Source organism: Pelodiscus sinensis, chromosome 2, assembly GCF_049634645.1.
Source record: "Pelodiscus sinensis isolate JC-2024 chromosome 2, ASM4963464v1, whole genome shotgun sequence".
Classification (NCBI taxonomy): Eukaryota; Metazoa; Chordata; order Testudines; family Trionychidae; genus Pelodiscus; species Pelodiscus sinensis.
In genome coordinates this window covers 40490193-40516963 of record NC_134712.1, presented here as the reverse complement: position 1 = coordinate 40516963, position 26771 = coordinate 40490193, and the positions used below count along the sequence as shown (strand labels likewise).

At 42.4% G+C, this 26771-nt stretch overlaps 1 protein-coding gene across 3 annotated transcripts; it reads left to right on the top strand.

Annotated features, from left to right (window-relative positions):
* Positions 1-61: 61 nt before the first annotated feature.
* On the top strand, positions 62-25650 carry LOC102450982 (RING finger protein 151-like). Of its 3 annotated transcripts, none has more exons than XM_025182534.2 (7): positions 62-493; positions 10364-10590; positions 11109-11248; positions 15266-15428; positions 17120-17240; positions 21143-21384; positions 23871-25650. In XM_025182534.2, the coding sequence occupies exons 1-6, from the start codon at positions 485-487 to the stop codon at positions 21377-21379; spliced, it is 897 nt and encodes a 298-aa protein (XP_025038319.1). In that variant the 5' UTR covers positions 62-484; the 3' UTR covers positions 21380-21384; positions 23871-25650. The 3 variants fall into 3 exon arrangements, with proteins under 3 accessions (XP_025038319.1, XP_025038331.1, XP_025038328.1); XM_025182546.2 differs by having other exon boundaries at positions 62-524; XM_025182543.2 differs by having other exon boundaries at positions 63-489.
* The last annotated feature ends 1121 nt before the right edge of the window (positions 25651-26771 follow it).

Here is a 26771-nt window from a genome sequence, read left to right as displayed (position 1 = left end):
AGCAGTCGCAAAATGCACTGCCTACTGTTTGCGATAGTTGCGGCGGTGCTTGGCAACCAAATTAGCGAGGGGTGGGGTAGAGCGTGAAGCGCCGCAGGTCTGGGGGGGGGCGGAGCGTGATCTCCCGCTGGGCGGGCAAGTGGGTGACAGGGACGCGCGAGTGGCTAACCCTGCGTGGGACCCCTCTCCAGCGGTTGGGGTTGAGGGGGCCGCGAGCCCACTGGCCCCGGACCGGCTAAGGTGGCTTGGCCGAGGGGCGGGCTTCGCTGGCCCTGACCCTGTGACTAAGGGGGTCGCCAGTGATGCTTGGCAGCGGCCTGGGGGAGGTCAGTCGGCGAGACGTCGGAGGTGGGGAAGACCCAGGGTGTGGCCCCGAGCTGCATATCTGCCTGCAGCCTCTGTTCATCCAGGTCCCTGACTCTCCTCCCCTTGGTGGCCAGGCACCTCGGCTCCAGATCCATCCGTGTCTCACCCAGTGACCCAGATGCGGTTTGTAAGAACATTAACTTCTAAAAACTTTACCTGTTAAGTAATTTAAATTACAAGAACTGTATTTAAAGTATAAGCTTTCCCCCCATGCAGTAGCTTATAAGAATTTGTTCCCCTTTGTGTTGACATTCTGTGTGTAAAATGATCAGATTTTATATGCATGGAACTAACGTTCATTGAAATGTTGCTAATTACACCTTGCTTCCAAACTTGTTTTAAAACGAACAACAGTATAAAAAAAACAAACCCTGAAGTATTGCAGTAATATTGCTAGCCTTCACCTTTTCACAATTGTAAGAAAAGTGTTAAAAGTGAAGGTGGGAGAGGAAGAGTTCAGCTGGTGATATCAAGTCTTGCCAGAGAGGAGCAGTTCGCAGTTTAACATTGTTAGTGAAATCAATGAAATTTCAAGTTTTCATTATAAAGCATAGCTTTTCTCCTATCTGTAAATTGCTGCAGGAAGAATTACTGAATGCACATCTTATAACACAAATTTGTGTTGTATCTTATAGTGTATAAAAGTAGTATGACTCTAGTTGTTGGAAAATGAGTTTAACTTTAAAAAATGCATTCTATACTTATGCACAGTGGAAGATTCTAAATTTCAGTGGTATTTTTTTCATATATATTGAAAGGTAAGTATATGCTCTGTTGAAAATGTAATGACTGCGTACACATCATCTCAGGATGGGATGCAGAGATAAAGTTTCTTGAAACTTAAAAGACTGCTTCTTGGAGCAGCTGGTTTTGGAACCCATAAGAGTAGAGGCAATTCTTGATTTAGTCCTAAGTGGAGCACAGGATCTGGTCCAAAAGGTGAATCTAACTGGACCTCTTGGAAATAGTGACCTGCAATATAATTAAATTTAACATTCCTGTGGTAGAATAAACATTATAGCAGTCCAACAGTGTGGCATTTAATTTCAGAAATCAGAACAACACAAAAATGAGAAGATTAGTTAAACAGAAAATAAAAGGTAAAGTACTAAAAGTGAAATCCCTGCAAGCTGCATGGAAACTCTTCAAAGACACCATAATACTCCACTTAAATATATAATGCAAATTAAAAAAAACATTGTATGAGAATAAAAGAAGTGACACTGGCTTAAAAATCAAGTAAAAGATGCTGTGGGAAATAAAAAAGGCATTGTTTTAAAAAGTGGAAAGTTAAATCCTAGTGAGGAAATTAAGAGCATAAGCTCTGTCAAATGAACTGTAAAAATATAATTAGGAAGCCAAAAAGGAATTTGAAAAACAGCTGGCCAAAAACTCAAAAAGTAGCAAAAAAACTGTAAATACATCAGAAGCAGGAAGCCTGCTAAACAACCAATGGGTGCCACTGGAGGATCAAGATGCTAACGGACCATTCAAGACAATAAGTTAATTGAGGAGAAAATAAATGAATTATTTGCATCAGTCTTCACAGCTGAGGATGTGACGAAGATTCCCAAACCTGAGCCATTCTTTTATGTGACAAATCTGAGGAATTGTCCCAGATTCAGGTGTCATTAGAAGAGGTTCTTGAACAAACTGATAAACTAAACAGTAACAAGTCACCAGAACCATATGGCATTCATCCATGAGTTCTGAAAGAATTCAAATGTGAAATTGCAGAATTACTAAGTGTGGTTTGTAACCTACACTTTAAATAATCTTCTGTACCAAATTAGTGGAGGATACCTAATCTTATGCAAGTTTTTAAACGGTGCTCTAGAGGTGATTCTGGCAATTGCGGGTCAGTAAGTCTAACTTTAGTAGTTGGGAGACTGGTTGAAAATATACAAAAGAACAGAATTGTCAAACACACAGATGAATATAATTTGTTGGGGAACAGTCAGAATGGTTTCTGTAAAAGAGAAATCATGCCTCACTAATCTACTACAGTTCTTTGAGGGGGTCAGCAAGCATGTAGACAAAGGGGATCCAGAAGATTTAGGTTTCCAGAAAGCCCATAACAATGTCCCTCACCAAAGGCTCTTACGCAAAGTAAGCTGTCCTTTAGAAGGTCCTCTTATGAATTGGTAACTGATTAAAAGGTAGGAATAAATAGTCAGGAGAGAGGTAACTAGTAGTGTCCCTGAGAGATCTATATTGGGAACTATCGTATTCAAGATTTTCGTAAACTGGCTGGGAATAGGGGTAAACAGTGAGGGAACAAAATTTACAAGTAATACAAAACTTCTCAGGATAGTTAAATCCAAAGCATACTGTGAAGAGCTTCGAAAGGATCTCAAAAATTAGGTGACTGGGCAACAAAATGGCAAATGAATTTTAATGTTGATATATGCAGAGTAATGCATATAGGAAAACATCCCAACTATACATATAAAATGTGGGGACTAAATTAGCATTTACCATTCAATAAATATCTTAGTCATTGTGGATAGTTCTCTGAAAACAGCTATTCGATGTTGTGATGGGGCCCCGAGAGCCCGCACTGGACCCCAGGGGGTAAATGCCCTGTTGGCGCTGCCAGGGAGTCCTTACCGGCCGTGCGCCGGATGCACTGGTGCTGCGGCCCTGCTGAGGAGCGTGGGCCTGGTGGCAGAGAAGGGGGAGGAGTCAACCCCGTGTCACGTTGGCGTGGGGTCAGGGCTACGCTGGTGACGTCAGGGTGACATCCGGCCTAACGTCCTGGGCAGCGGGAGATTTAAAAGCCTCCTGGGCAGAGAGAGGGGAGGAATGCAAGGAGCGCTGAGGCAGGCGGGGCTGGCGAGAGACGCCGACCCAGGCGAGGGTGGGGGGCGCCAGGCGAAGCTCCGCAGGGAGCAATGGGAGCCGGAAGGGCTCGCCTTGGCAGGGGGGTGATCTGCACTGGAGGAGGAGGAGAGAGGAAGTAGCCCAGGGCAGGGCGGTGAACTTAGCCCATGGGCTGACGAGTTTAGGAGAGTGGCCCCGTCAGCCGGAGTTGGACCGCAGCATGGTCCAAGTCATTAGGGCCCTGGGCTGGGGCCCACAAGTGAGGGTGGGCCCAGGCCCCCCTCTCTCCTCTGCCTCGTGTGGAGGAGAGACTCAGCGAGACAACAGTCAAAGATTATTGACGCCACCAGCTGCCGAGGAGCTAGTCGGCTGGGCATGAGAGGGCGGGACGCCCATAACTGTGAGGGGCTGGGGACCCAGGACATCAGGTCCACCCCAGGTGCACGGTCACAGATGTGCAGTAGCAGTCAAAAAAAGCAAACAATGTTAGGAATAATTAAAAAGGGGATAGACAGAGAATATCTTTTTGCTTCTATATCAGTGGTTCTCAAAGTGCTGTCTGCAGACCCCAAGTGGTCTGCAGCCTCCTCCCATGTGGTCCCTGGCTTGAACGCAGCCCCCCCACCTCTCCTTCCCAGTTGGGGACAGAACATCGACCCCTTTAGCATCTCATTTGGGAACTGAGATCAGTGTCACCCAACAGTTTTTCCCTGCCAGTTTTTCCCTGCCTGTTTAGGATCTCTGCCTAAACAACTCCCCTAACTCACCCCAGGGCCAGTTGCTTCTCTTCACCAAGTGAGAGATCCCTGTATAATCAGCCCTAGGGTCAATGTTGCACAGTCCCTGGCTGTCTCATAGCCTGTGAAGTGAGAGTTCCGCTATGGGGGGATGTTGGGAGCCAACATCCCTTGCAAGGTAAATGGACAGTCATGGGAGTGGGGAGCCCAGGAGTTACTCACTGGCCAGGAGGGAGCTGAGCTCCCTCCCCCTTCCCGCTTCGCTGGGAGAAGGGCAGGCAGTGACGTGCTGTCCATAGGCTTTTCCTGCTGCAATGGGGCATGAACCCCACTTCCCGCCCCAGATCCTGCACCCTCATCCCTATTCCACTCACTAGTAGCCCTGCCCTGCACACTGAACCCTTCATTTTTGTCCGCACCCCAGCTTAATGGGCTCCACAAACTCCACTAAATTCGGCACCCCAGAAAAATAAATCTGGCCTTTCGGAAACCCTGAACCTCAGACTTTTCTGTCCTTTCTCCTCGCCTCATAGGGCTGGAGCACCAGAGAAGTGAGGTGTCATGACTGGTGTGGAGAAAGAAGATCAGGAAAAGTTATTTACTCCTCATACACAAGAATTAGGAATCACCAAATGAAATTAATACATAACAGGTTTAAAACAAATACAAGGAAGTATTTCTTCACACAACACACAGTCAGCCTGTGGAACTCCTTGTCAGAGAATGTTGTGAAGGTCATTAATAGGGTGCAAAAAAGGGCTATATACACATTCATGGAAGACCGATCCATCAATGACTATTAGCCAGGATTGGCAGGGGTGGTGGCCCTAGCCTCTGTTTGTCAGAAGCTGGGAATGGGTGATGGGATGTATCATTTGGGCTATGTCTAGACTGCAAGCCTCTTTCGAATGAGGCTTTTTCGAAAGATAATTTTGAAAAAGCCTCTTTTGAAAAAGAGCGTCTAGACTACAACCAGTACTTTCGAAAAAGCAAGATGCTTTTTCAAAAGAGCACCCAGGCAGCCTGGAGGCTCTCTTTCAAAAACGCACAGTTTGCATTACATAGCGCCTTTTTTGGAAAGAGCACTTTCGAAAAAAGGCGTTATTCCTCATAAAACGAGGTTTTCCGTGGTCAAAAAAACTGCCACGTTCTTTCGATTTACTTTTGAAAGAATGTGGCAGTAGTCTAGGCACAGGGAACATTTTTTCGAAAAAACTCTATAGTCTAGACACACACCATTGCTGATTACCTGTTTTGTTCATTCCCTTTATGGCATGTTGCATTGGCCACTCTTGGAAGACTGTAAGGATACTAGGCTAGATACACCTTTGGTTTGACCTTGTATGGCAATTTTTCTGTTCAATAATAATAAACAATTACATGTGTTGCATTTCTGAATTCTATGAAAAGGTTTACTTGGGGATAGACAAAATGAGAATCGTATCACTATATGGACTTAAAATGGAGTTGTCCTAAATTCAAGTCCATCTGTTTAAAATAAAACACTCCAGTATATTTATATAGTTTATTTCTATATTTAACTTCTATTAACATCTTTAGTTGCTGCTTATATTCCTAATAAGCAATCAGTGAAAAAAATCAATATAGGCTTTTCAAGCCTGCAAACACAAAAAACACATTAAAAACAAATGCAGTTTAAAAGAAATCAGTATCTATATCCACATTTAAAAAAATCAAAATCATTAGTATGTTGTCTATTTTGTATGTATTATACAATCTGACAAGTTATTAGATTCATTTTTAATAAGACTTTTGTAGTACTGTCTACTCCTAGCTGGGAACAAGAGCGTGGCAGGGAGAGTGGGATGTTGATATGTTCAGGTTTCATCAGTTAGGGTGTGTCTAGAATACAGGTTTATTTAAAAAAAAAAAGTAGCCTTTTTTCGAAAAAATTTCCCCTGCATCTAGACTGCTGCCGCGTTCTTTCAAAAGTAAATTGAAAGAATGCAGCAGTTTTTTCGACCACAGAAAACCTCGTTTTATGAGGAATAATGCCTTTTTTCGGAAGTGCCCTTTCGAAAAAAGGTGCTATGTAATGCAAACTGTGCTTTTTCAGAAGAGAGCATCCAGACTCCCTGTGTGCTTTCTTTCATTTTGAAAGCACTGGTTGTAGTCTAGATGTTCTTTTTCGAAAGAGGCTTTTTCAAAAGTATCTTTCGAAAAAGCCTCTTTGGAAAGAGGCTTGCAGTTTAGATGAAGCCCTTGTTAATGTGAAAATGTAGCATATCCTGTCAACACAAGGGCTTTAAAAACACCTTATTTTTCTAATCTAGACAAGACTTATTTGGGGCCATGTCTGAACTAGAAGTATGTATTGCTTTAAAATGTGGTAGCTACTTTGAAGAAGAGCTCTGTGTGAGGTCAAAAACATGTCTATCTCACCAACAGAAATTGGTACAGTAAAAGATATTACCTTGCCCTACCTTGTCCTAGTGCACTTGAAATGCTACAGCAGTGGAGTTGTCCTTTAGTGGCACTGTAGTGTAAATAATACCTACACCAGTTGGCGGGGTTGTATTCTCAGAATAGGTAATCTACCTTCCTGCGAGGCGGTAGCTAGGTTGACTGAATAATTCTTCTATCTACCTACCTCTGTCTACAGTGGGGATTAGGTCAGCTTAATTTTGTAGTTCAGGGGTGTGGATTTTTAACGCCGTTGGGCAAGGTAAATGGGTCAGCCTAACTTTTTAGCATAGAGCAGGGTCAGACCTTAGTTACCCTAAGTTAATTGATATGTTTTAAATAGCACTTAGTGCCTACCATAGACACAGTGGTAATTAAAGATGTGTTTTAGCTATAAGCAGTTAGCATGTTTTTAGAGGTGTTAAACTATTTATACACTAGATACAAAATTATATTTTAAAATATTAGCTCACGTGTTTTCATACATGACCTGTTTAATTGGTTAACTGATTAATTGGGATTTTACATCCCTAGTGGTCACTCTGCATCATAGCTGTCCCCATGCTTGCTTCTCCCAATGGTGGCTGGGCTCTATTGCATCCCTCCAATCAATTCCCTCCCTTTCCATGTTATGGGAAACAGCTGATATCCAGGCATTTCCCCTTTTCCTACCACAGCCAAACCCTGACCTTGCTTTAAGTTAGGATAAGAAGAAGCGGCATACCAAATAATTCAGTAGTCCTAGCTCTTACCATTTATGGGGGAGTTCTTAAACAAATGAACTCCCAGGCCTCTGATAGATAGATAGATAGATAGATAGATAGATAGATAGATAGATAGATAGATAGATAGATAGATAGATAGATAAAATATTGTAGTCTAGAAAGGACCCTGAAAAATAGGGGATGTTTTAAAAAGCATGGTACAACGCTTTTAAAAAAAAAATTTAGCACCTCACATAGTTATGCTGTCGGTGCTATGTATAGTTTTAAAATGTGTTAATTTAACACGTTAGCTAACTTTCCTGGTCTATAGCTTGCTAACACCCATAGCTCAAAATGTTAAACAGATTATAAAGTAACTTTTCAAATACATGTTACAGTAAAGTTTTAAGTTTTGTTTTAATGGCCATGAGAACAGTAGCCTATTCAATAACTAGCTGGTTAAGCATGGGGATCTGTAACTTAGGAAACACAACAATTGATTCTGTTACTTCCTACAAGAACACTAAAAAGAAACATAAAGCAGGGACAAGATGATAGAATAAGGTGTCTCTCCTGAAAACCAAAGCATTTATGAGGAAAACCACAGGCTATTCATGCAAATTAAATCTAAAAGGTTAAAAAAAAATCTTTTTCTATTAGGAAAGAATAAACATCTTTAGACATTCTAACAACTTAGGAAATACTGTTTCATAATGCTTGACTGAGTTGAAAAGTAATGTTTTCTGATTAAGAAAAGAAATGTGCAGCCTACAAAAACATTTTATAATTAACAATCTTGAATCAATATTGTTAGACTTTAGCCACATCTTCCTTGACAGAATTATACTAAAGTACAAGTGCTTGTTAATTCTCTTTCATATAATTTTCAGTTTTATTTTAGGGCAATTGATCTTCTAAAATTGACATGCGTTATGACCAGAGCTGGAAGCACATGTCATGGTGACAGGGCTAGTTGTACTTCTTTCTCCTTTCTGGTCTCGCAGTACACCTCATTTGTAAAGGTTGAAAGTTTTAGGGTGGAATTCTGCAATTTTCTCAGTTAGACCAGGTCCTATTCTAAAAAACTGAGAGTATCAATCATGTTGACTTGAGATGCCTGTAGTTCTTCCTATCACAAGTCTGTGACCAGTCATATCCAGTGACAAAACAGACCGCTTCTAGCTGAAATATAGTTTATTAACCATACAAATCATTTAAAGAAAATTGATTTTTAAAATTGCACACCTTAATCTTACATGAAAAGTAACCAGCCCCGGTAGTAACCTGTACATGACTAACTTCTTCATATTCCTTCCACCACTTCCGCTCCCCAGTGCTTCTTTTCTAATTTGTTTCCCCACCCACGTTGAGAATCCCTTTTTACACTGCTACATCTTTTTTGATCTCTGCTGCGTGAAGGCCTTTTCCTTTGTCTTTCCTCTCAACAACCCTCAAATGTTTGTAGAGAAGTGGCTTATCTTAATCCTTTCTATTTCTTTCTTGCTTGTTGCTCTTTACAATCCCTTATTTGATTGAACCAAACTATTTTTAAAGTAAGCCTTCCAATAATGCTGACAGCATAGGGTATTCAAAAAATTACTGAGTAGCTGCACATCTGTCAATATTAATTATAATTAGGGATGTGAAATATTAACCAGTAAGCATCACTCTTAACTGGAACCTATAGGAATTTCCTGTTATCCTGTAGGAGCTGAACCAGCTCCCCATCTGCTGGAGGCAGAGGGTTGCTGCAGGCCCAATGTGATCAGGGGCTGCTCCGGGCAGCAGCCCCCGCCTAGCAGGAGCTGGGAGCGAGAGCCCTGAGATCCCACTTGATTAGTTAACCAGTTAAATACTAGGTTAACCTAAAGCTTAAGCAGTTAACTGATTAACTGGTATTTTACATCCCTAAACATTGACCTAGACTTTCCATTGTAAGAGCCTGTTTTCAGTGGCTTGCTTATAACTTGTTCCAAACTTTTAACCATTTGAACTGAAATGTTCCATGCTGAGTGTCTCTGCCTCTGGCTTTTTTTTTTTTTTTTAATACAAAATTCAGTTAAAACGGTTCAACCATTTTTTTACAATTTGTTTTTCCCTACCTTCATTCTAACTTTTTTTTTTTTCCTGGGCAAAACAACTCTTTTATTGAGGAGTTCTAGAGCCTTCATGTTTTGGAGTAGGGTCTTGAAATATTTTGAGAGCAGGAGGTCACCCTTGTATCAGGGATGTGCCTTTTGCCATCCCATGAAAATTTGGCCTACTTACTGAAAAAAAATGAAGTTTGCACAAACTCAGAGTCTTGTTAGAGTTTGGCTGTGAAATCCTCCAAAGATTCCAGATTGACTTAGAACAAGCCTAAATATCACAAAATGCCCATGAAAGGCAAAAAATATAAGCGGGGCATAGAGTTGGAATTCCTGTGCCATTATGCTGGGGTGAGGGTTTGTAAAAGAAATCCCATTGGATACAGTTTTTTAAAAAAAGGGGTAAGGGGAAGCCCATGAGACAAGTGGAAAAACTGCACTCTGTGCCAGTCTACAACTGTCAGCCCAACTCCTCAAAGAGCAAAAAAGAATACTTGGCAGCCTGTGCTGAGCTGCAGGGTCCAAACAGAATTTTCCTTGTAGTTGGTTTTCTTAACTGTTTGTAGATGCTGAGGTGCCATGTACAGGAGCAGAGGGCCCCACTGTCTGTGCAGTCTCAATTTGGCTCCCTTACACATTTGTTATGGTACAGTTTGTGAATACATGACCATATACTATTTTTTCTAGACTTCCATCTCATTTAGCAAACTAATCGTGTTTTTTTTAAATGAGTATAAGAAGAAAAGTACATAAAATTAAGTTACCTGTGGTTGACAGATATCTATACAATTGCATATATAAGAAGTACTTAGGGGTCATTTCTGTATTTTAATACTATCAATAAAAATATTGCTTTACAAATTTACAAAGTTTTATACAAATAAAAGTAAAGAAACTGAAATCAAGTTCTGACATTTGAACAAGGTTTTGGTTTTTTTTTTTTCAATTACTGAATAAATCTTCAGTTATTCTCTAAATACTTTCAAAAAGTGCAAAGGCAGAACTAAATTGCAATCTTTTACAATGTCCAAAAGAATCACATTTTTATCACAGAATTCAAAAACTAAGTTGATCCTCTCCTGTTTTACCAATGTTTCTGATTTCAAGATAGATAGCTCTTTGGCCAGGACCTTTCTTTACTTTTGTGTATTGTGCAGCATCACACATTGTGTCAACAGTAATTATCAATCTGTTACTAATTGCTGTTTTAACATTATAATAGGTTAAAAGTCCTTGGAAAAGAATGGGTTATGATATTGAGCGTTTTGTTGGCTATGTTAATGAAGGACTTCTTTGCTGTATATGTCGAGATGTATTAGAAGATCCCTTACAGGCTCCTTGTGAACATGCTTTCTGTACTGCCTGTATACATGGATGGCTTGTTCATCACAGTAACTGCCCAGAAGACAGACAAGTACTTGATATGTCTGTGCTACGACCTCTCTACAGGTATGTAACATCTGATTGTTGAAGGGATTTTTCTAAAGCCTGATTTAGTTCAGTATAACTGTCATTCAGGGTGTGAAAAATCCCAGCTTTAGGCCTCCCAGTTGACAGTGCTACATCGACCAAAGAATTCTGCATTTTTGGGAGGTAATCCCATCAGTTTAGATAGTGCCCACAACTGAAGCACTACAGCAACATTGCTGTGCCACTAACATATCAAGTGTACACAAACCTCTAGTTAGTGCTAAAATCTGTTAGGCTATTGAGAAGTCTCCAAACTTCTTCATAAACTAATTTGCATGTTTCATTTTGAACCTTAATATTCCATCATCATAGCTTTTACCACTCCCAACCCGCTCTGATCAAATGTAGTTACTTGAATTCTGAAATATTTTGAATAGAGCATTTGACTTTTTCCGTTGTGGAAGGTAGAATCCCTGAAACATGGCAAAAGCCAACTATTTTTACAGTGTTTCAGGGGTTAAAAAAGAAGAAACAAATTACCTCTTTTCTGTATGTAGATACATGAAAAATGATCTAAATCGACTTCAGCTTCATTGCAAAAACAGCGAGCATGGTTGTGAAATGGTTTGTTCTCTAGAATCTATAGACAGACATGAGAGAGAATGTGAATACGGCCAGATATCCTGCTCTAATGCTGGTGAGTAAAGCTCAGTCAGAGTTGAGCCTTTTGTTGATATGTCATACTTAGCACAGTAGGCTGGCTGGACATTGATTCACTTCTACAATGTGAATTTGAGTTCTAGACCATATTCTTGCTAGACCAGGCATGTCCAAAGTCCGGCCCGCGGGCCAATTGCGGCCCGTGTTCCGGTTTAATACGGCCCCCAAGGTAATTTGGCAATATCTATCTTTTATGGCCCCCAACGAATCCATATGTATTGAGATGAACACATTGTAAAATTTCAGTTAATGTCAGTTGGTCTAAATCAGTTATAAATATATTTGGACACAACATGTATACTTGGTGTTATGTTCCTGTTCATATTTTTTGAACTTAAAAGTTGACAGACAATCTTTATTACCAATAATATGTAATGTACTTTACAATGTTCCTGACATATATTTCAGCTTCCTGGATTTTTTTTTTCATCTGGCCTTCAGATATGAAAGGCAGAGTGATTTAACACCTGTTTAGATTTGTCATCCATGTGACAAAATGAAAAGTATGCCGTTTGCAATAAACGTTGCATAAAATAGTTAATTTGCATTTAATTTTAATGGTTCAAAGAATGTCAGGCAAAATGGCCGGCCCTCACGCATGTTCACTTCATCAAATCTGGCCCTCTTTGAAAAAAGTTTGGACACCGCTGTGCTAGACCAAAAAGACTGAAGGTAGATTTCTGTCGGTAAGGAGGGAGGTACTTTTGCTTGCACATTCCTACACAGACATGGCCTCTGCAATATGGTTGCTTCAGTTTAACAAACAAAACAAAAAAGAGCCACACAAAAATTCAAAAGATAATAGCATGATCCTTGGTGGAGAGTTTGCAGAAAATGTGTAGACAATAGATTTGCTCTCTGTTGTAATGATAATCATCATTCATCACCAGTTTTTTCTTTTCGTGTAAAAAAATTAACCAGAATTGATTTGAATATTGGATCCCTAATTTACAGAATAAACAGCAGTGGATAGTGTTTGCTTTGCCAACATATGATTTTTGTCTAATATTCAGCTTTGATTATACATCTGATTGTGGGTTTTTTGCATGTGATGATTGAATCAGCTTTTTGGCCAGTTGAGCATTTATTCTATTACTAGAAAACTTACCTCGGGTTGCTTGGGTCCCTCAGGGTAGGGGTCTGGCAGTGTGGGGGCTTCTGAAGTCAAGGCAAGGGCTTGGGAGATGTGGGTGATTTAAAGTGGGGATCGGGGGATATAGGGACATAGGAGTCAGAGCAGGGGGTGAGGAGAGGCTCAGGGCAGAGGTTGGGGGGGTGTAGGAGTCAGGGCAGAGGAATAGGAGGTGGCGGAGCTCAGGGCAGTGGATGGGGTACTCAGGCAGGGCATGGAGATGGTTTCTTTGCGTGGCTGGCCCAGGTGGGGCATACACCCACTTGCTGGCTTCTTCCTGAAATGGGGGGGGGGGGGGCACATCATGCCTCCACTCATCAGGGCTTGCAACCTAAATACTGATCTAGTGGTAGATAGGGCACAAGTGTAGAGGCCAGGAGAACCAGATTCTGTGTCATTGATTTGCTATTTGATCTTGGACAAGATGGTAAGGTCCAAAATTTTTCTCTCATCTTGGATGCCAAATTTGGATACTCAAGCATTAGCTAAGCATTTTTTTTTATCTCCAACCATTCCTGTTGGTAGTGAAGTGGGGTTGTGGGGAACATAGCATAGGCTAGTGTTTCTCAACCAATGGTACGAGTACCCTTAGGGCCGTGGTCACCAACCCGTCAATTGCGATTGACTGGTCGATTGGGAGGGCTCAACCAGTCGATTGCAAGGCATTCGGGCCCCCCCCCCCCAATTCCTCCCATCCCCAAGAAGCCCCACTACCTACCTCCGAAAATGGAGGTAGTACTGGCTTCCCGCGGGGTGGGGGGAAGTCCAGCAGCTGAGCGCCACTTCCGGGGTTTCCAGAAGTGCGCTGCCTGCTCCCCTCCTCCAGGTCTGTGGCGCACTGGGAGGAGGTAGGAGTCCCGGAGGAAGGCGCGTGCTGGGGATTGGGGGGGAGGTGCGCGGGGAGTGGAGGTGCGCACTCGGGCTCCCCTTCTCTGCTGGGGAGGGGGAGAGGAGTCCCGGGGGGAAGTGCACACTGGGGTTTTCCTCCTTTGCAGGGGAGGGAGGCTCTTGCCAGAGCTTCCCTCCTCTGGGGGAAGGAGGGGAAAGGCGTGTGTCAAGGATTCCCTGCCCCAGCCGACACGCTGCCCCCTGTTCCCACCGGCACCCTGTCCCTTGCCTCCACTGATACCCTGTCCTCTGCCCCAGGCCCTTGCCCCGGAACCCACTGGCCCCCTGTCCCTTGCCCCAGCCCCCTGTCACTTGCCCCAGCATCCATTGGCACTCTGTCCCCTGCCCTGGCACCCAGTCTCCTGCCCCAGCACCTACAAGCACCCTGTCCTCTGCCCCAGAACCCATTGGCACCCTACCCAGCACCCCATCCCTTGTCCCGGTACGCCCTGGCACCCTTCCCCAATACCATGTGCTCTGCTCCAACCAGCACAGTTGGGGCCACATTAGTGAGGCTTGTGGGGGGGTTTGGAGGAGTTTTTATTTTGCATCTCTCTTGTATGGCCCCAACTGACTTTTCTGTGGGTCTGTGACCCCTGACTCAAAACAGGTTTCCTGCCCTTCTCAGAAATAAAGACACTATGTCAAACACAAAGTTTCTGCATTATTTTATTTAAAAATGAAGCTGGGCCAACAAACCCCCATCTGCCCACAGCATTATAACACTCCTGCATTCCCCCTTCTCCCAGACCCTCAAGCTGAATCTATCAAACATTGGAACCTCCTGCCCTGAGCCCCTCACATACCCCAACTCAAATTCCTGCACCCTCATATCCACAAGCCTGTGGCTTACTTAGTACCCCAACCCTATATCTGACCCCAACAGTGGCCCGCCTGAAGCCCCCTCCCCGACCCAGCATCCCCTTCTCCACCTCCTGCATCCAGGTTTCTTCCCAGAGCTTGCATCTCTCATACCCAAATCCCTCATTCCCACCCCAGAGCCTACACATCCTGCTTCAACCCAGTGAGGGTAAGGCTAGACTGTAGGAGTTTTTCAGGATTCTGGAGATATCCCAGGAAAAACTCTTCTGCATCCAGGTATGCGCTGCTTGTTCTTCTTTTTTTAATGGAAGAGCAAACATGCTCTTTTGGTAACCCCTATATTCCTCTTTCCACGAGGAATAAAGGGGCTTCCAAAAGAAGGATTTTTTCTGACATTTGGTCCAGTCTAGACAGGACCAATGTTGGAAAAACCTCTTACTACAGAAAAATTGTGGAAAAAAAGCAGCAGTATAAGGGTTGGGGATAGCAAGTGATGGAGAGGAGGAGAATAGAGAGGAAGGGGCAGGGCGGTAGATCTTGGCTTGTTCTGTCATTTAAAAAGTGATCTTGGTCATAAAAAGGTTGGAGACCACTGCCTATGGGGTACTCAAGAGAAGTCTGGTGGGTTGTACATCAGCATTACTGTAACTTGGAGAAAACTGAATTTTTGTTTTAAGTTTTACAGCGCTTTATTATTTTTGTGCTTTTTACACCTAAAAATTTCATCGCCCGGCTACAATTAAGTCATTTAAACAAATGTTGCAATAGTAGAAAAAAAATTGTGTGTCTGAAAACTGTAGATACTGGGGGTACTTACAATTTTATTTTTATTTTTTTTGAAAAAGGGGTACTTTAAAAAAAAAAAGTTGAGAAACACTGGCATAGGCCAACTGCCAGTATTTTTTTCTACTGTCAACCAGTGATAGAGAGCAATAGTGAGAGACTTGATCAAAAAGTTTTAATGTAGACAAGGTTTTGGGATCTGCAGTTGTATCTCTTCATGCTTCAAGGGAATCACTTTGACACATTTGCATACAGTTTTATGCACTATGGTGTGTGTCCTTGTTTTGGTGATTTTTTGCCAGGAATGGACTATGCTTCCTTTAGTTGCAAGTGATGTAATAGTTCCTTAATTTACTGTTTCTTGTTCAGGTTGTCCAGTTCAGATTGAACGCCGTAATTTAGATGGCCATTTGACAGTGTGTGAATACAGGAGCCGTGAATGCCCTAATGGTTGTGGTTACACCATTCTCAGGGTAGAAGATGCACAGCATAATTGTGTAGCAGAGCTAAGAACAGAACTAGAACTGCTCCGGTAAAATACTACTTCTGTTCTATGGGTCTTTGTGTTAACCTGGGCCTAAAATCACTGCACATAACAGAGTGCTCCAAGTACTAGCTCTGTTTATTTCTGATATCTAACCTATAATCTGTAAATTAATTGGTATTAACTGGTGAGGATATTTTTGAAAAGCCATTACACACTTTAAACTCTTACTGCACTTTTTAGTCTGAGTTAATGTTATTAGCCCAGAACCGTAATGAATAAGAATTGCAATTATCCAAAATTATATGATAGTTGCATTAAAGAGTGAAATACATATGAAGAACAAGACTGAATCCATTAAACTTTTTACCTTAGTGTGTTACAGATCCAGAGCCAAATTATTAAATATGATTTATTATTTAAGATTTTTAAAACACTTTGGAGATAAACTGATTATATTTCACAAAGTTATCAGAGATGAGAGGCTGGTGACTTATGAGTTCAAGCTTGTACTTATGTCTAAAATGCTGGAAAACTCAGTACTTATCAGTGTATGTCTTTACCTTCTGAGTCCCTCTCTTTCTTCTTGCCTTTCTTCCTCTTTCAGTTTATCATTTCCATGATCTTCCAGCGGTTTTATACCTCTTCCCACCCCTTCCTGCTGGTACCTTCTCTCTTGCTTCTTTGGTCAGTGAAGGCCCTAGCTCTCCTGCACTTTGCTGGTGACCCAGGTTCAGTTCCTGGTAAGTGCAGTGAGAAATAAGAGCTTTCTTGATATCAATAAAATGCCAAACTGCTGCTCAAATCTCAAAAGGTTAACCTGTTATAATGTTTTAGTTTTGGCTATGACAATGTTTAATAAATGATTAGTTTTCTTCTCCCACAACTACTGTCCTTTAATATTCATGATAAACTGACGAGCATTGATCCAAATGCTGCTGGTTGGTATGTTATGCTGCGCTTAACCTTTAGCTCTCTGTATTATGTCCTTATTTCAGATATCTGTTCTCCTTAAGTGGAATGACACAGACTGAGAGGCACATTCATATTTATTTATTTTGAGACATGTATTACATTTCCCCTGAACTGCTGCACAAAGTTGTCATATAATCTTAAAATATAATTATTCAAAATGAGCATTATTTGGATGAAAAGAAATAAACTATCCAAAGCCAAAAAAGTTAGTCTATAGCTTCTGGAATGATTGCAGAAACATGTATCTTAGAGTTCTGTATCGCTGCCCATTGCCATAGCATTTGCACACTGAGTATCTCTGTTGATGCCAGGAAAAGAACTTGCCCATTCAAGACGTTAAAACTTATGAGTTTACATAATGCCGCTGGTTGATAAAACATGCTAAATAGCACAAACTTTTTTTAATTTTGAACATTTTAAATTTTTACATAGAATTAAATAAAATTTATAAAAAGAGTTTAAATGTTTCTGGTTTTCTGTTGAAACCTAGAATGAAACAGATTCTGGGGGGGAAGGATTTGCTTTTAAGGTTTTGTTTTGTTTTTTCATTAGTGAAACAACTCAATGATATCCGCACAAATTTGCAAAATGTTTTGGTGTTGCTGACTTCATTTTTTCTCCTGAGGGGAAAAAGTTTTGATTGAAAAATTTCCTCGGTTATATTCAGGAATGATGTAGCTATTTGGTAGCAGTATTTCACTCTGGCACTTGAAAGTCACTGGTATAATGGCTAGATTTAAAAAGGAAAAATTACCCTTTTTTAGGTCAGAAATGATCTGCAGAGTGGAGGAGGCAAAGCATGAAATGGAGTCCAGATTAGATTCACAGAGAAGGCATATGGTGCAAAAAGAGAGTCTTCTGCAAAATGAAATTGAAGAACTCAAGGTAAATAAGTTTCTGTATCATTTTTGTTTTGTTTTGTTCTCCTTTCCCAACAGTCTAGCTTTTTTGCTTTTTTCAAGTAGGGGGAAGTTTCACATTATTGCGGTATTGTGATCCTGGTAAAATTCCCTTGCTGAACACTCACCAGATTACTGTTTTGGACCCACGTGCTGGGGCTGTGCGCTCTTAAGCTTTCCAGGATCTTGGTAGGCTTAGGCACAGTCTCTTTCTTGACCTTTTTAGCACCAATTTTCTGCGAGCTACTCTTTTGAAGAATTGGAATGTAGGGGTCCAGGTACCTAGGCCCTAACAATCGTGTTGACCCCAAGATATCTCAGTATATTAAGCACATCCTTAGGCCACAGTCCCACTGTGTGAGCACTATGACAAACAGTTCAGCTCTTCAGGAACATGTGATAACTGAATGACTCACAGATTAGTGCAGTTCTTACCTGATAATTTTTTTTCTGCTAGTAGCATCTCACAATTATAATACATGTTGGCTAATTGCCTCATGTCAGCAGTTTGTGAAGGCAGTTCACAGCTGCAGCACCACCTCTGCTACCAATGCCCCCTTATCCAGGTTGATGCCAGATGATTAGTTCCAAAGTTGTGTAAAATCTCAAAATATTATTAGTAACAGTAACTTCATTAGTTGACAATAAGTGGGCTACAACCTATCAACTTAACTATCAAAATGAAATACTGTTTTCTGGCTAAGAAGCCAGCTAGGGAGAGTAGAATTATGGGAGATGCTGCTAGTAGAAAGGAAATGAATGGGTAAGAAATTTACCATTCCATAGCTCAGTGTCTCCCACAATTCTGATATGTATGGAAATTAATGAGCAATGGAGAGAAATACAGGATAAGAAATACAGGAAGTGTACACACACCCCTAGAGTGGCAATATTGCCCCTGACCCAACATCTGTACTACCTTCCTGTCAAAGAAGAGCTCCTCAGAGAACAAAGTCAATGTATATTGTCTACCATTGAAGCTAAGGTCTCCATCCAAAAATCTCACTTTGTTCAACCATTTATTGAGCCATCTGAGATCTAGGATAGCTCTGGTTGCCAAGCCTCCTGGAATTAGAACGGATTTCCCAGTGGCTACTCAAACCAATCCAGGGCTGTGTCTACACTGGCACGCTCTTGCGCAAAAACTTGCTGCCTGTCTACACTGGCCGCGTGTTCTTGCGCAAGTAAACTGACGTTCTAATGTATGAAATCAGGGCTTCTTGCGCCAGAACTCTGATGCTCCCGCTCAGGAATAAACCCTTTTGCGCAATTGTGCTTGCGTAAGAGGCCAGTGTAGACAGGCAACATGAATTTCTTATGCAAGAAAGCCCTATGGTTAAAACGGCCATCAGAGCTTTATTTCGCAAGAGTGTGTCTACACTGGCATGGATGCTCTTGCGCAAAAGCATATCTCTTGCTGAAAGCACATGCCAGTGTAGACACTCTCTTCTGGAAGAGCTTTTGCACAAGAACTCTTCCGCAAGAGTTTTTGCGTGAGAATGCGCCAGTGTAGACATAGCCCAGGAGATTAATAGACCTCAAAGTCTGGTCATTAGCACAGCAGGGCTAAGGCAGTCTCTATCTGCTGTGGCTCTGTGGCTCTCGTGGAGGCAGCCAGCATGTCCAGTTTATAGGCCATCGGGAGGTTGGGGGTCTCCCTGTGCTGCCCCTACCTTCAGCATGGATTCTGAAGCTCCCATAGTGAGGAGGAGCTGTGAGGCTGGTGCCTGCAGACAGGGGCAGTGCCCAAAGCCGTCTGGCCACCCCCAGAGCCTAGGAGCTTGACATTCTGGATGCTTCCGGGAGCTGCTTGAGGTAAGCATGTCCAGCTGGAGCCCACACCCTTCATCTCACTCCCCCACCCCAGCCTGGAGCCCCCTCTTGCACCCAAACTTCTTCCCAGAGCCCACCTCCTGCACCCCAACCTGCTGCCCCTGGCTCAGCCCAGACCCCAACCCCCTGGTTCAGCCTGATAAAAGTGAAGGTGGAGGACAGCAATCGATGGGGGTGGGATGAAAAGAGTGGAGGTAGGCCTCAGAGAATGGGTGCGGTAGAAGTTTCTAGGTTTGTGCAGTAAGACAGTTAGCAATCCCAAGGACAGTGCTGAGTCCCCATCAACAGTGAAGAAAATTAAGTTTAGTCTTAATAGTTTTCTGAGGGAATCCTTTCTATTGCTGTTGTGTCCAGGAGTTAAATAATAAGCTGTCAAGAAAAGTTGGGAGCAAAGTGGAACCATCATTTGACTGCTGCTGCAGAGGCAGAAAATCTGTCAGCAGGCTGGAGAAGGAGCTTTGGCTAAACATGCATTATGTATCAGCTTTGAAAACTTAGGCAGAAGGAGAATAGCCCAAACATTGCAGAATTACAAAGGTCCCACAAGCAGTCACTGTTTACTTTATCGGAAATACACAGAGCTAAGCAAAATAGTAAAATACCTGTCCACATTTCCCCTTTCTTAGGGTACGTCTAGACTACATGGCTCTGTCGCCAGAGCCGTGTAGCTTATTTAAATCGCCGCTTCATTTGGGTATTTCTAGTAAACCTAATCATCGCTTCATTTAAATTAAAATGGCTGCCGTGCTGTGCCAATCGGCTGTTTGGTGGCACAGCACTGTAGTCTGGATGCTCCACGGTCGCCATCAAAGGCATTTGTTGACCTCCCCGATATGCCTCGTGGGATGAGGTTTACTGGGGAGGTCGACAAATGCCTTTGATGTCTACCACGGAGCATCCAGACTACAGCGCTGTGCTGCCAAACAGCTGATCAGCACAGCGCGGCAGCCATTTTAATTTAAATGAAGCAGCGATTAGTTAAATCACCGCTTCATTTGGATATGTCTAGTAAACTAATCTACATGGCTCTGGTAACAGAGCCATGTAGTCTAGACATATCCTTACATTCTTCACCACTTGAGCATTCGTTACGCTTAGCTCCAAAGCCTTTTTGGTGTCCAGCATCCTTCCTCTACCACACATAGTTTCTTGGCTCGATCATGGAGTTTGTCTGAGACGCAGATTGCTGCAGCAGTGCCCTTTCTCTTTTTCAGTTGCTGGTGATACACCTCCTCTCTATTTACCTCCAGTCTCCTTTGTTAGGTGATCAGCCCCTTTCTTCCCACCCCAGATCTGTTGCCAAATTACCGTACCCCTGGAATTCCTGCTTGGCTTGCCCAGGGTAGCTGAGCAGTCATCTCTGTCAGAATTAAACAAGCCTCCATTGTTAGCTCTGTGAAAGTTGCAAGAATGTTCTGTGGGTTTTAGCTCAGTATGGAGGCAAAAGACAACAGAGAAGGCAAGCAAGCCCTACATTCCAAATGAAGTTTGCAGTTTGACATAGGTGTGCAGAGTCTTCCCAGTATCAAACAGGATTCATAAGCTTAAATACAAGGCACATCATGCAAGTCCGATATAATCAAAATTCCAGCTCCTCTGCTCGTACTATTTTAAAGTAACTCAGTGGGAAAGGAAACCTAGGAATCTGTGCTCTGATGTGCAAGCAGTGGTGCCTCATGTGAAAGTAAGGGTCTCTTACCCACATGGATCCAGTTGCTAGATTTAGGGTCTCGTACTCATTAGAAACCAGTTTAACTAGAACTCTATTCAAACTTAGTTCAAAACCCGCTGTAGATAAGGCCAAAGTAAAAAAGCAGCGAGGAGAGAATATATCATCTAACCCATTCATCCAGCTTTTATACTGTAACACACACAAAAACACTCAAAACCTAAGTCAGTTGAACCTTTATGTTTTAAGGTTGCAGATTATTTCATCTGTTCTTGTTCTTCATTGTCTCTTCTTGTACATGCAGTAGCCATTTCAGTTTCCATACTGCCATTACTGGAAATGTTTGTATGATTTTATTTTAGTCTGTTTTTACACATGCTTTTTAGAGTCAGATGTCACGAATGATGTCCGATGTGCGCTCCCTGATGGCTGCAGAGAGACAGCATCGCCAAGAGCTGGAGCAAGCAGATCTTGAAAAGCGTGAATTAATGGAGTTGCTGAAAGGCCTACAGAAAGACTGCCGATTAAATAATACAGAGGGAAACAAGAAATCAGCCAACTTTCGTCCTCTCACACGACTGGAAAGTGTGAAACGAAAACCCAGGGAAGTCACAGTCATCTAAAGAGAGTAAGCTCAAAGAGGATTGTGCTTCCTGTGACCAGCTAATAAATATCCTATCAGTTCTAACTGACCTCTTCTTTTTTTATCTAAATTCTGAATGGGTCAGAAAGCGGGGGGGAGAGAGAAGGGAGAAATCACACAGGTTTGTATCTAGTAGTGATGTTAGATATCCATTAATTGAATAATCATGTAACTGCATCAAAACGATTATTTGATAGTCCCCTGTATCACAGGCAACAGCTCAGGATGGCAGCAGCTGCTGTCCATAGAGGACCCAAGCTCCCTGCAGAAAGAGGCTGCACTGGCAACCCTGGAGCAGCCTTTGTCTGTGGCAAGCCTGGGCCTACTGCTGATAGAGGCTGCTCTGTGGCAACTTCCCCTGCTCCTTCCCCACCCCATGCTTCTGCCTCTGAGAGGCAGTAGCATGGGCGAGAAGTGGAGGGGCAAGCAGCTCCGCATGAGTCAATGTGCGTGAGGGGCTGACTCAGAGGCAGCTCCATAGATCTGGTGCTTGTGGGGAGCCAACTTAAACAGGCACCAGTTCCCACCTTCCCCCCCCCCCCCCCCCCGCTTGCTGCCTCTGACACACAGGCAGCAAGGGGGGGGGAAGGGGGAAGTGTGTGTAGTTGATAAGCTTTGGCTTATCAGTTAATCCTATCAGTTAACTACATGTTAATATCCCTAGTATCTAACACACTTTGCTGCATACTATACAAATAGTAAAACTGTTTTTTAGCCATGTGGGGGAAATTGTAGGCCCAGGATTAGTTTTTAAAAGCCTATTAATAGTATATGGAGCATTACAATATACAGTTAAAAGGACATTTTCAACTAGTATTTTCATAAGCTATGGGCTCAATCTATAGTCTCTCAGTTGTTTACAGTAGCTTCCTAACACACCTGGAAACTAGAACTTCAACTAGGTTACATGGAATTTTTTGCCAGGGCCACCAAAGGTATGCAGGTTTCTCTTAACATAACTTAAAGCCAGATCAGGGTTCGGTTGTGCCAGGAAAATGGGATGTTCCTGGAATTTGACACTTTTCCATAACATGGACGGGGAGGGGAAGGAGAGAGAGGAGGGACACAATACTCATGCACCAAAGGAATGAGTAGGAATGCCCTTGGTAGGAATGCTGTCCCTGGCCTCTGTTTGTCAGAGGCTAGAGACGGATGGCAGGAGACAATTTGCTTGATCATTGTCTTCGGTCCACCCCCTCTTGGGCACCTGGTGCTGGCCACTGTTGGCAGACAGGCTACTGGGCTAGATGGACCTTTGGTCTGACCCAGTACAGCCATTATGTTCAACAAGCACGGGGAAGAGAGTTATCCTGCAGAGTGACCCCTTGGGACTGCTGTAACACCAACAGAGTGGCCAGCTGGGGATGGGGCTCTGCCATTGTGCCTGCATTGGTAAGTGGCCTCCCTGGCTAACCAACCCTGCGCTCTTCTCTTCCCCTTTCCCCTCCACACAAACACGGGGAGCACCACCACAGCCAGCCCAGCCCAAGCTGCCCCCCACAGGACCCACAAGTGTGGTACCACCCTTCATCTCCACTTCCAGGATGAGTGCACACCGATGGGGAGGCCTGTGCTGCCCCCCTCAATCCCAACCCCGAGAATGCTGAGGGGAGGCTTACACAGACTCCTCCTTCGGCTTTGGGGGAGGGTGCGAGAGGCAGAGGCCTGCGTAGCCCTAGACAGAACCCTCTCCTCCAACCCTAAACCCTGGGCTGGAGCTCCCCCCCACCTTAAGCCAGCTCAGCAGGCTAGCAGGAGGCCTGCACCCTCCTCCCCCTCCCCAGACCTAAGCAGAGCTGGTTAACATCTGCTAGTAATGAATAATGGCAACTGGAGTGTATTCTAAGAAGTATTGATTTATTAATTTTAGGAATAATATTTAAGTACTTCAGCCAGCCAGCAGAGGAAACTAACAGATTTGAAAGTATTTGAATCCTACATAAACACTGTACAATCACAAAGGAACGGTGGCTTAAATATTGATTTCAGACTGTGGCCACCAACATAAAATAGCTTTAAAGTAGGTCACTTTGGACATGAGTATTTAGCTGTTTTCCTTTAATCTCCTAGCTTGCTAGTGTAGAATTTAAGCAGTGCATTTCAACTCACTGCCAAGCTGTCTAGAATTCTCCTCCTCCTGTTTCCATCCTGAAGGACCCTATGAAAGATTTCTTGTGTGTTGAAAACTTGCAGGCATGTCTATTGACCAGGATTGCTTAAATACAGTTACTGCCCTTTCTTACACCTCCAGTGCTTTTGTAATATCTGTAGTATATAGTGAAGATTAGTACATATTCAGAGTGTGGCTTGTCATCACAGTCTGGGTGAATTGCGCATACATTTCATTGGTGTGGGCAATGTATTGGCTGTTTTTACAAGGATCTCAAAAGTTTAATGTCTAGCTATAGAAATATGTCTTTTAAAAACATACTATAAACACCTGTTGAACATCTTCAATTTTCTTTTGACAGGTCTAAAGCTACTTGAATGTTGCATTACCCACAACAGACCTCCATTTTTTTTACAAAGGAAATATGGTCGGGTGGACTTCTGTGTTGATACTAACGTCTGAAACTATACAATGGCAATAATAGACCCATGGATTTTGAATCATGGGGTTTCTTTCATTTGAGGAGTGCAGGACATGATAGAAATTTGGAGAGATCAGCTATGGCAATCAGACTGAGTGAAACCCACTAGCCTAATATCTGAACTGTATGTATGATGAGAGAGCCCCATGATGTTACAACAGTTTATGCAAGTGTCCATGCTAGTTTGGTTATTTTTTCCTACTGAATTTAGTACTAACATATTGAAAGAAACAAGTAGAATGTTAGTGAGTGCAGTAAGTCCGTCTTGGAAGAATTGGCACTTAACTAATAAGACTTGAGGATACCACTAATCTAATTTTATTAATTTAATGTATTCTAGTTTTACTTTTTCAAACTAAGCCAATAACTTGAAAATATGTGCTGACTCAATTTAAGACACAGCCCTCACTGGCTCTTGTACCATCAATGCCCATCTAGCGGGGGTTGGCAAGAGAGCCTCTGCAGGCCAAATCCAGCCCACAGCTACCCTGCCTCTCCCCTGCCCTCAGGCCAATCGGGGGGGATGGGGCTGGGGGGGGAGAGAAGCACACAAAGTCTCCCACTCTGCCCCCACCCTGCAAGAGTTGCATGGCACTTAAGAGTGAGCACCCAGCTGAACGGGACCTGGGGGCAGGGGAGCAGGAAAGTGTCCTGTGCCCATCCCTTCCACCCATAATCCAGGGCCACTTCAAATATTTGTGAATTGGCCCCCTTCTAAAATTACTACCCACTCCTGCCATACACATTGGCAGCTCTTTTTTCATAACATACTTTTATTATGGAAAAACTAATGAGCCTGACTAAATTATTTTTGCTGCATGTTACTGCTTTCTTTATTGAAATAAAATGGTAGAATACTCAGTGTGTGCCTGTTGAGTTCAATAGGACTTTCAGGAGAACACTTCATAATTGCAGTGTATCAGTGTTTATTGGTAATCTTCCCAATTAAGCACACAAGTAATTTGTTAGGCTGATACTAATAAGCTAATTTTTCATTTCAATCATTATTTTTCATGTATGTTATCAGATTGTTAGCCTACCATCACAATTGCATGGCAGATTTTTTTTCCTTAGTAGCAAACGAATTATGTAGCCAGGTAATATATAATTACTGCAGACATTTTAGTTGCAAAATTATTGTATTTTTTACATCTTAAACATTGTTAGGTGCTTTAAGGTGGGGGGGGATTAAGTGAACCTCAAACACTGAACAAGTTCTAAATGACATTAAAATAAGAAGCCTTGTAAAATTTGCTACACTCTTCCTCTCAATTTTTGATAGTGCTTCTCTATAGCTTATTTCTTGAGGGGTCTTAAATAACTTACATAGAATGGTGCTAGCATTTTCCTTTCTTGTGAACATCTTTTGGATAGAACCAGTTTAGCCTTGATATATAGGGGAAACTTATGTAGTTTTCTCACATTTAATGTTGCCTTTGTAAATAACTAAGTCTATGCAACTTTCATATTAATAAATGTCCTACTGTAGCATTCATTGCCAAGCTAAACTGAAATTTGATTTTTTTAAATAAGAGGAAATAGTCTCAGAAGTGGCATTTTGTGGCTAAATGTCAAGTGTGTGAAAGAAAACTAACACTTGTAACCATTTGAATTGCAGTTTGTACACAAGTTGATTAAAGTAAATTCATATAAGCAGTTATTCATTTTGCTTTTTTTCCTATTATGAAAATCAAGTATCTTCCTTGCCCAATGAAATAAGCATACATGCAAATAAGCTTGCTTTCATTATTCTCTCTGTACTTTATGCAACAAGCAGAAAAATGAAGGTCTAAAGTACTATCCTGGGGACAGGTATTCTCTTAAAAGGGGCATAAGGAAGAGGGAGTCAGGGTTAAAAGGCCTTTGTCTGACCAGTGACTGGGATATATTCAGTAGTAGACAGGACTAGCATTTCAACAAAACAGCATCCTCCTCAAAGACTTTGCATGTCTTCACTGATGGTGTGTGTGCGTGTGTGTGTGTGTGTGTGTGTGTGTGTGTACAAGCACATGCTGAAGGAAAGATGACAGAGTCCTTCAATGTTGCAGGTGCCTTAAGTGCAGTAGGAAGCATATTTAGGTCCTGCTTAGCCTGTATTCATTCAGGATAAACTGAACTTCTTGTCCACTACTTAAAAGGTTTTCATCATAAAATGTAGTGCAGTAATGGCCAATGACCCCTTCTGTTGAGGATAGGCTTTTATTCTAGAAACTACAAAAACAGGAGAACCTTGTGTACTCTACAGTTAACTTTAGAGACTCTTCTGCTTGGGCATCAACACTGTCTATGATTTGGCTTTTCTGGGAAGCATTTCGGGGCAGGTAGCAATCTTAATTTGCCATTTGATTTACCACTCTGAGTATAGTGTGTTAGAAACTCAGTGGAAAAAAATTCAACTTGACTGACCATCACTTCAGTGAAAATGGAAATTAACTGGATCATAAAGCAGAGATTATTAGCGATCATTCTACATTAGGTACTGGCCACTAAGTTTAACTAGGGCCACCTTAGTAGAAAGAGGAAAATCTGTTGCACACTGCTCCTTTACAGTAAACTTAACAGTTAAGCACACAATACTTGAAGATTACATGCACACACATACTGGTCTGGAAAACTGGGAGTTTTAAGAAGGGACATGCCAACTGTGCAAAAATTTGTCAGGAAAGATCCAAACCACCTTAAGGGAGTCTCATTATCACAGCTATCCGATACAAAAGACCCAGGTCTTGAAGACTCTAATTTGATCATGGACGTTGCTTTGGTACAGAATGGAATGTTTTA

Excerpts from the sequence above, each read along its gene's own strand:
- LOC102450982 (XM_025182534.2), top strand. Across the intron at positions 10,591-11,108 it reads GTGCTACGACCTCTCTACAG|ATACATGAAAAATGATCTAA; the intron begins GTATGTAACATC and ends TTCTGTATGTAG. Across the intron at positions 17,241-21,142 it reads ATGAAATTGAAGAACTCAAG|AGTCAGATGTCACGAATGAT; the intron begins GTAAATAAGTTT and ends CATGCTTTTTAG.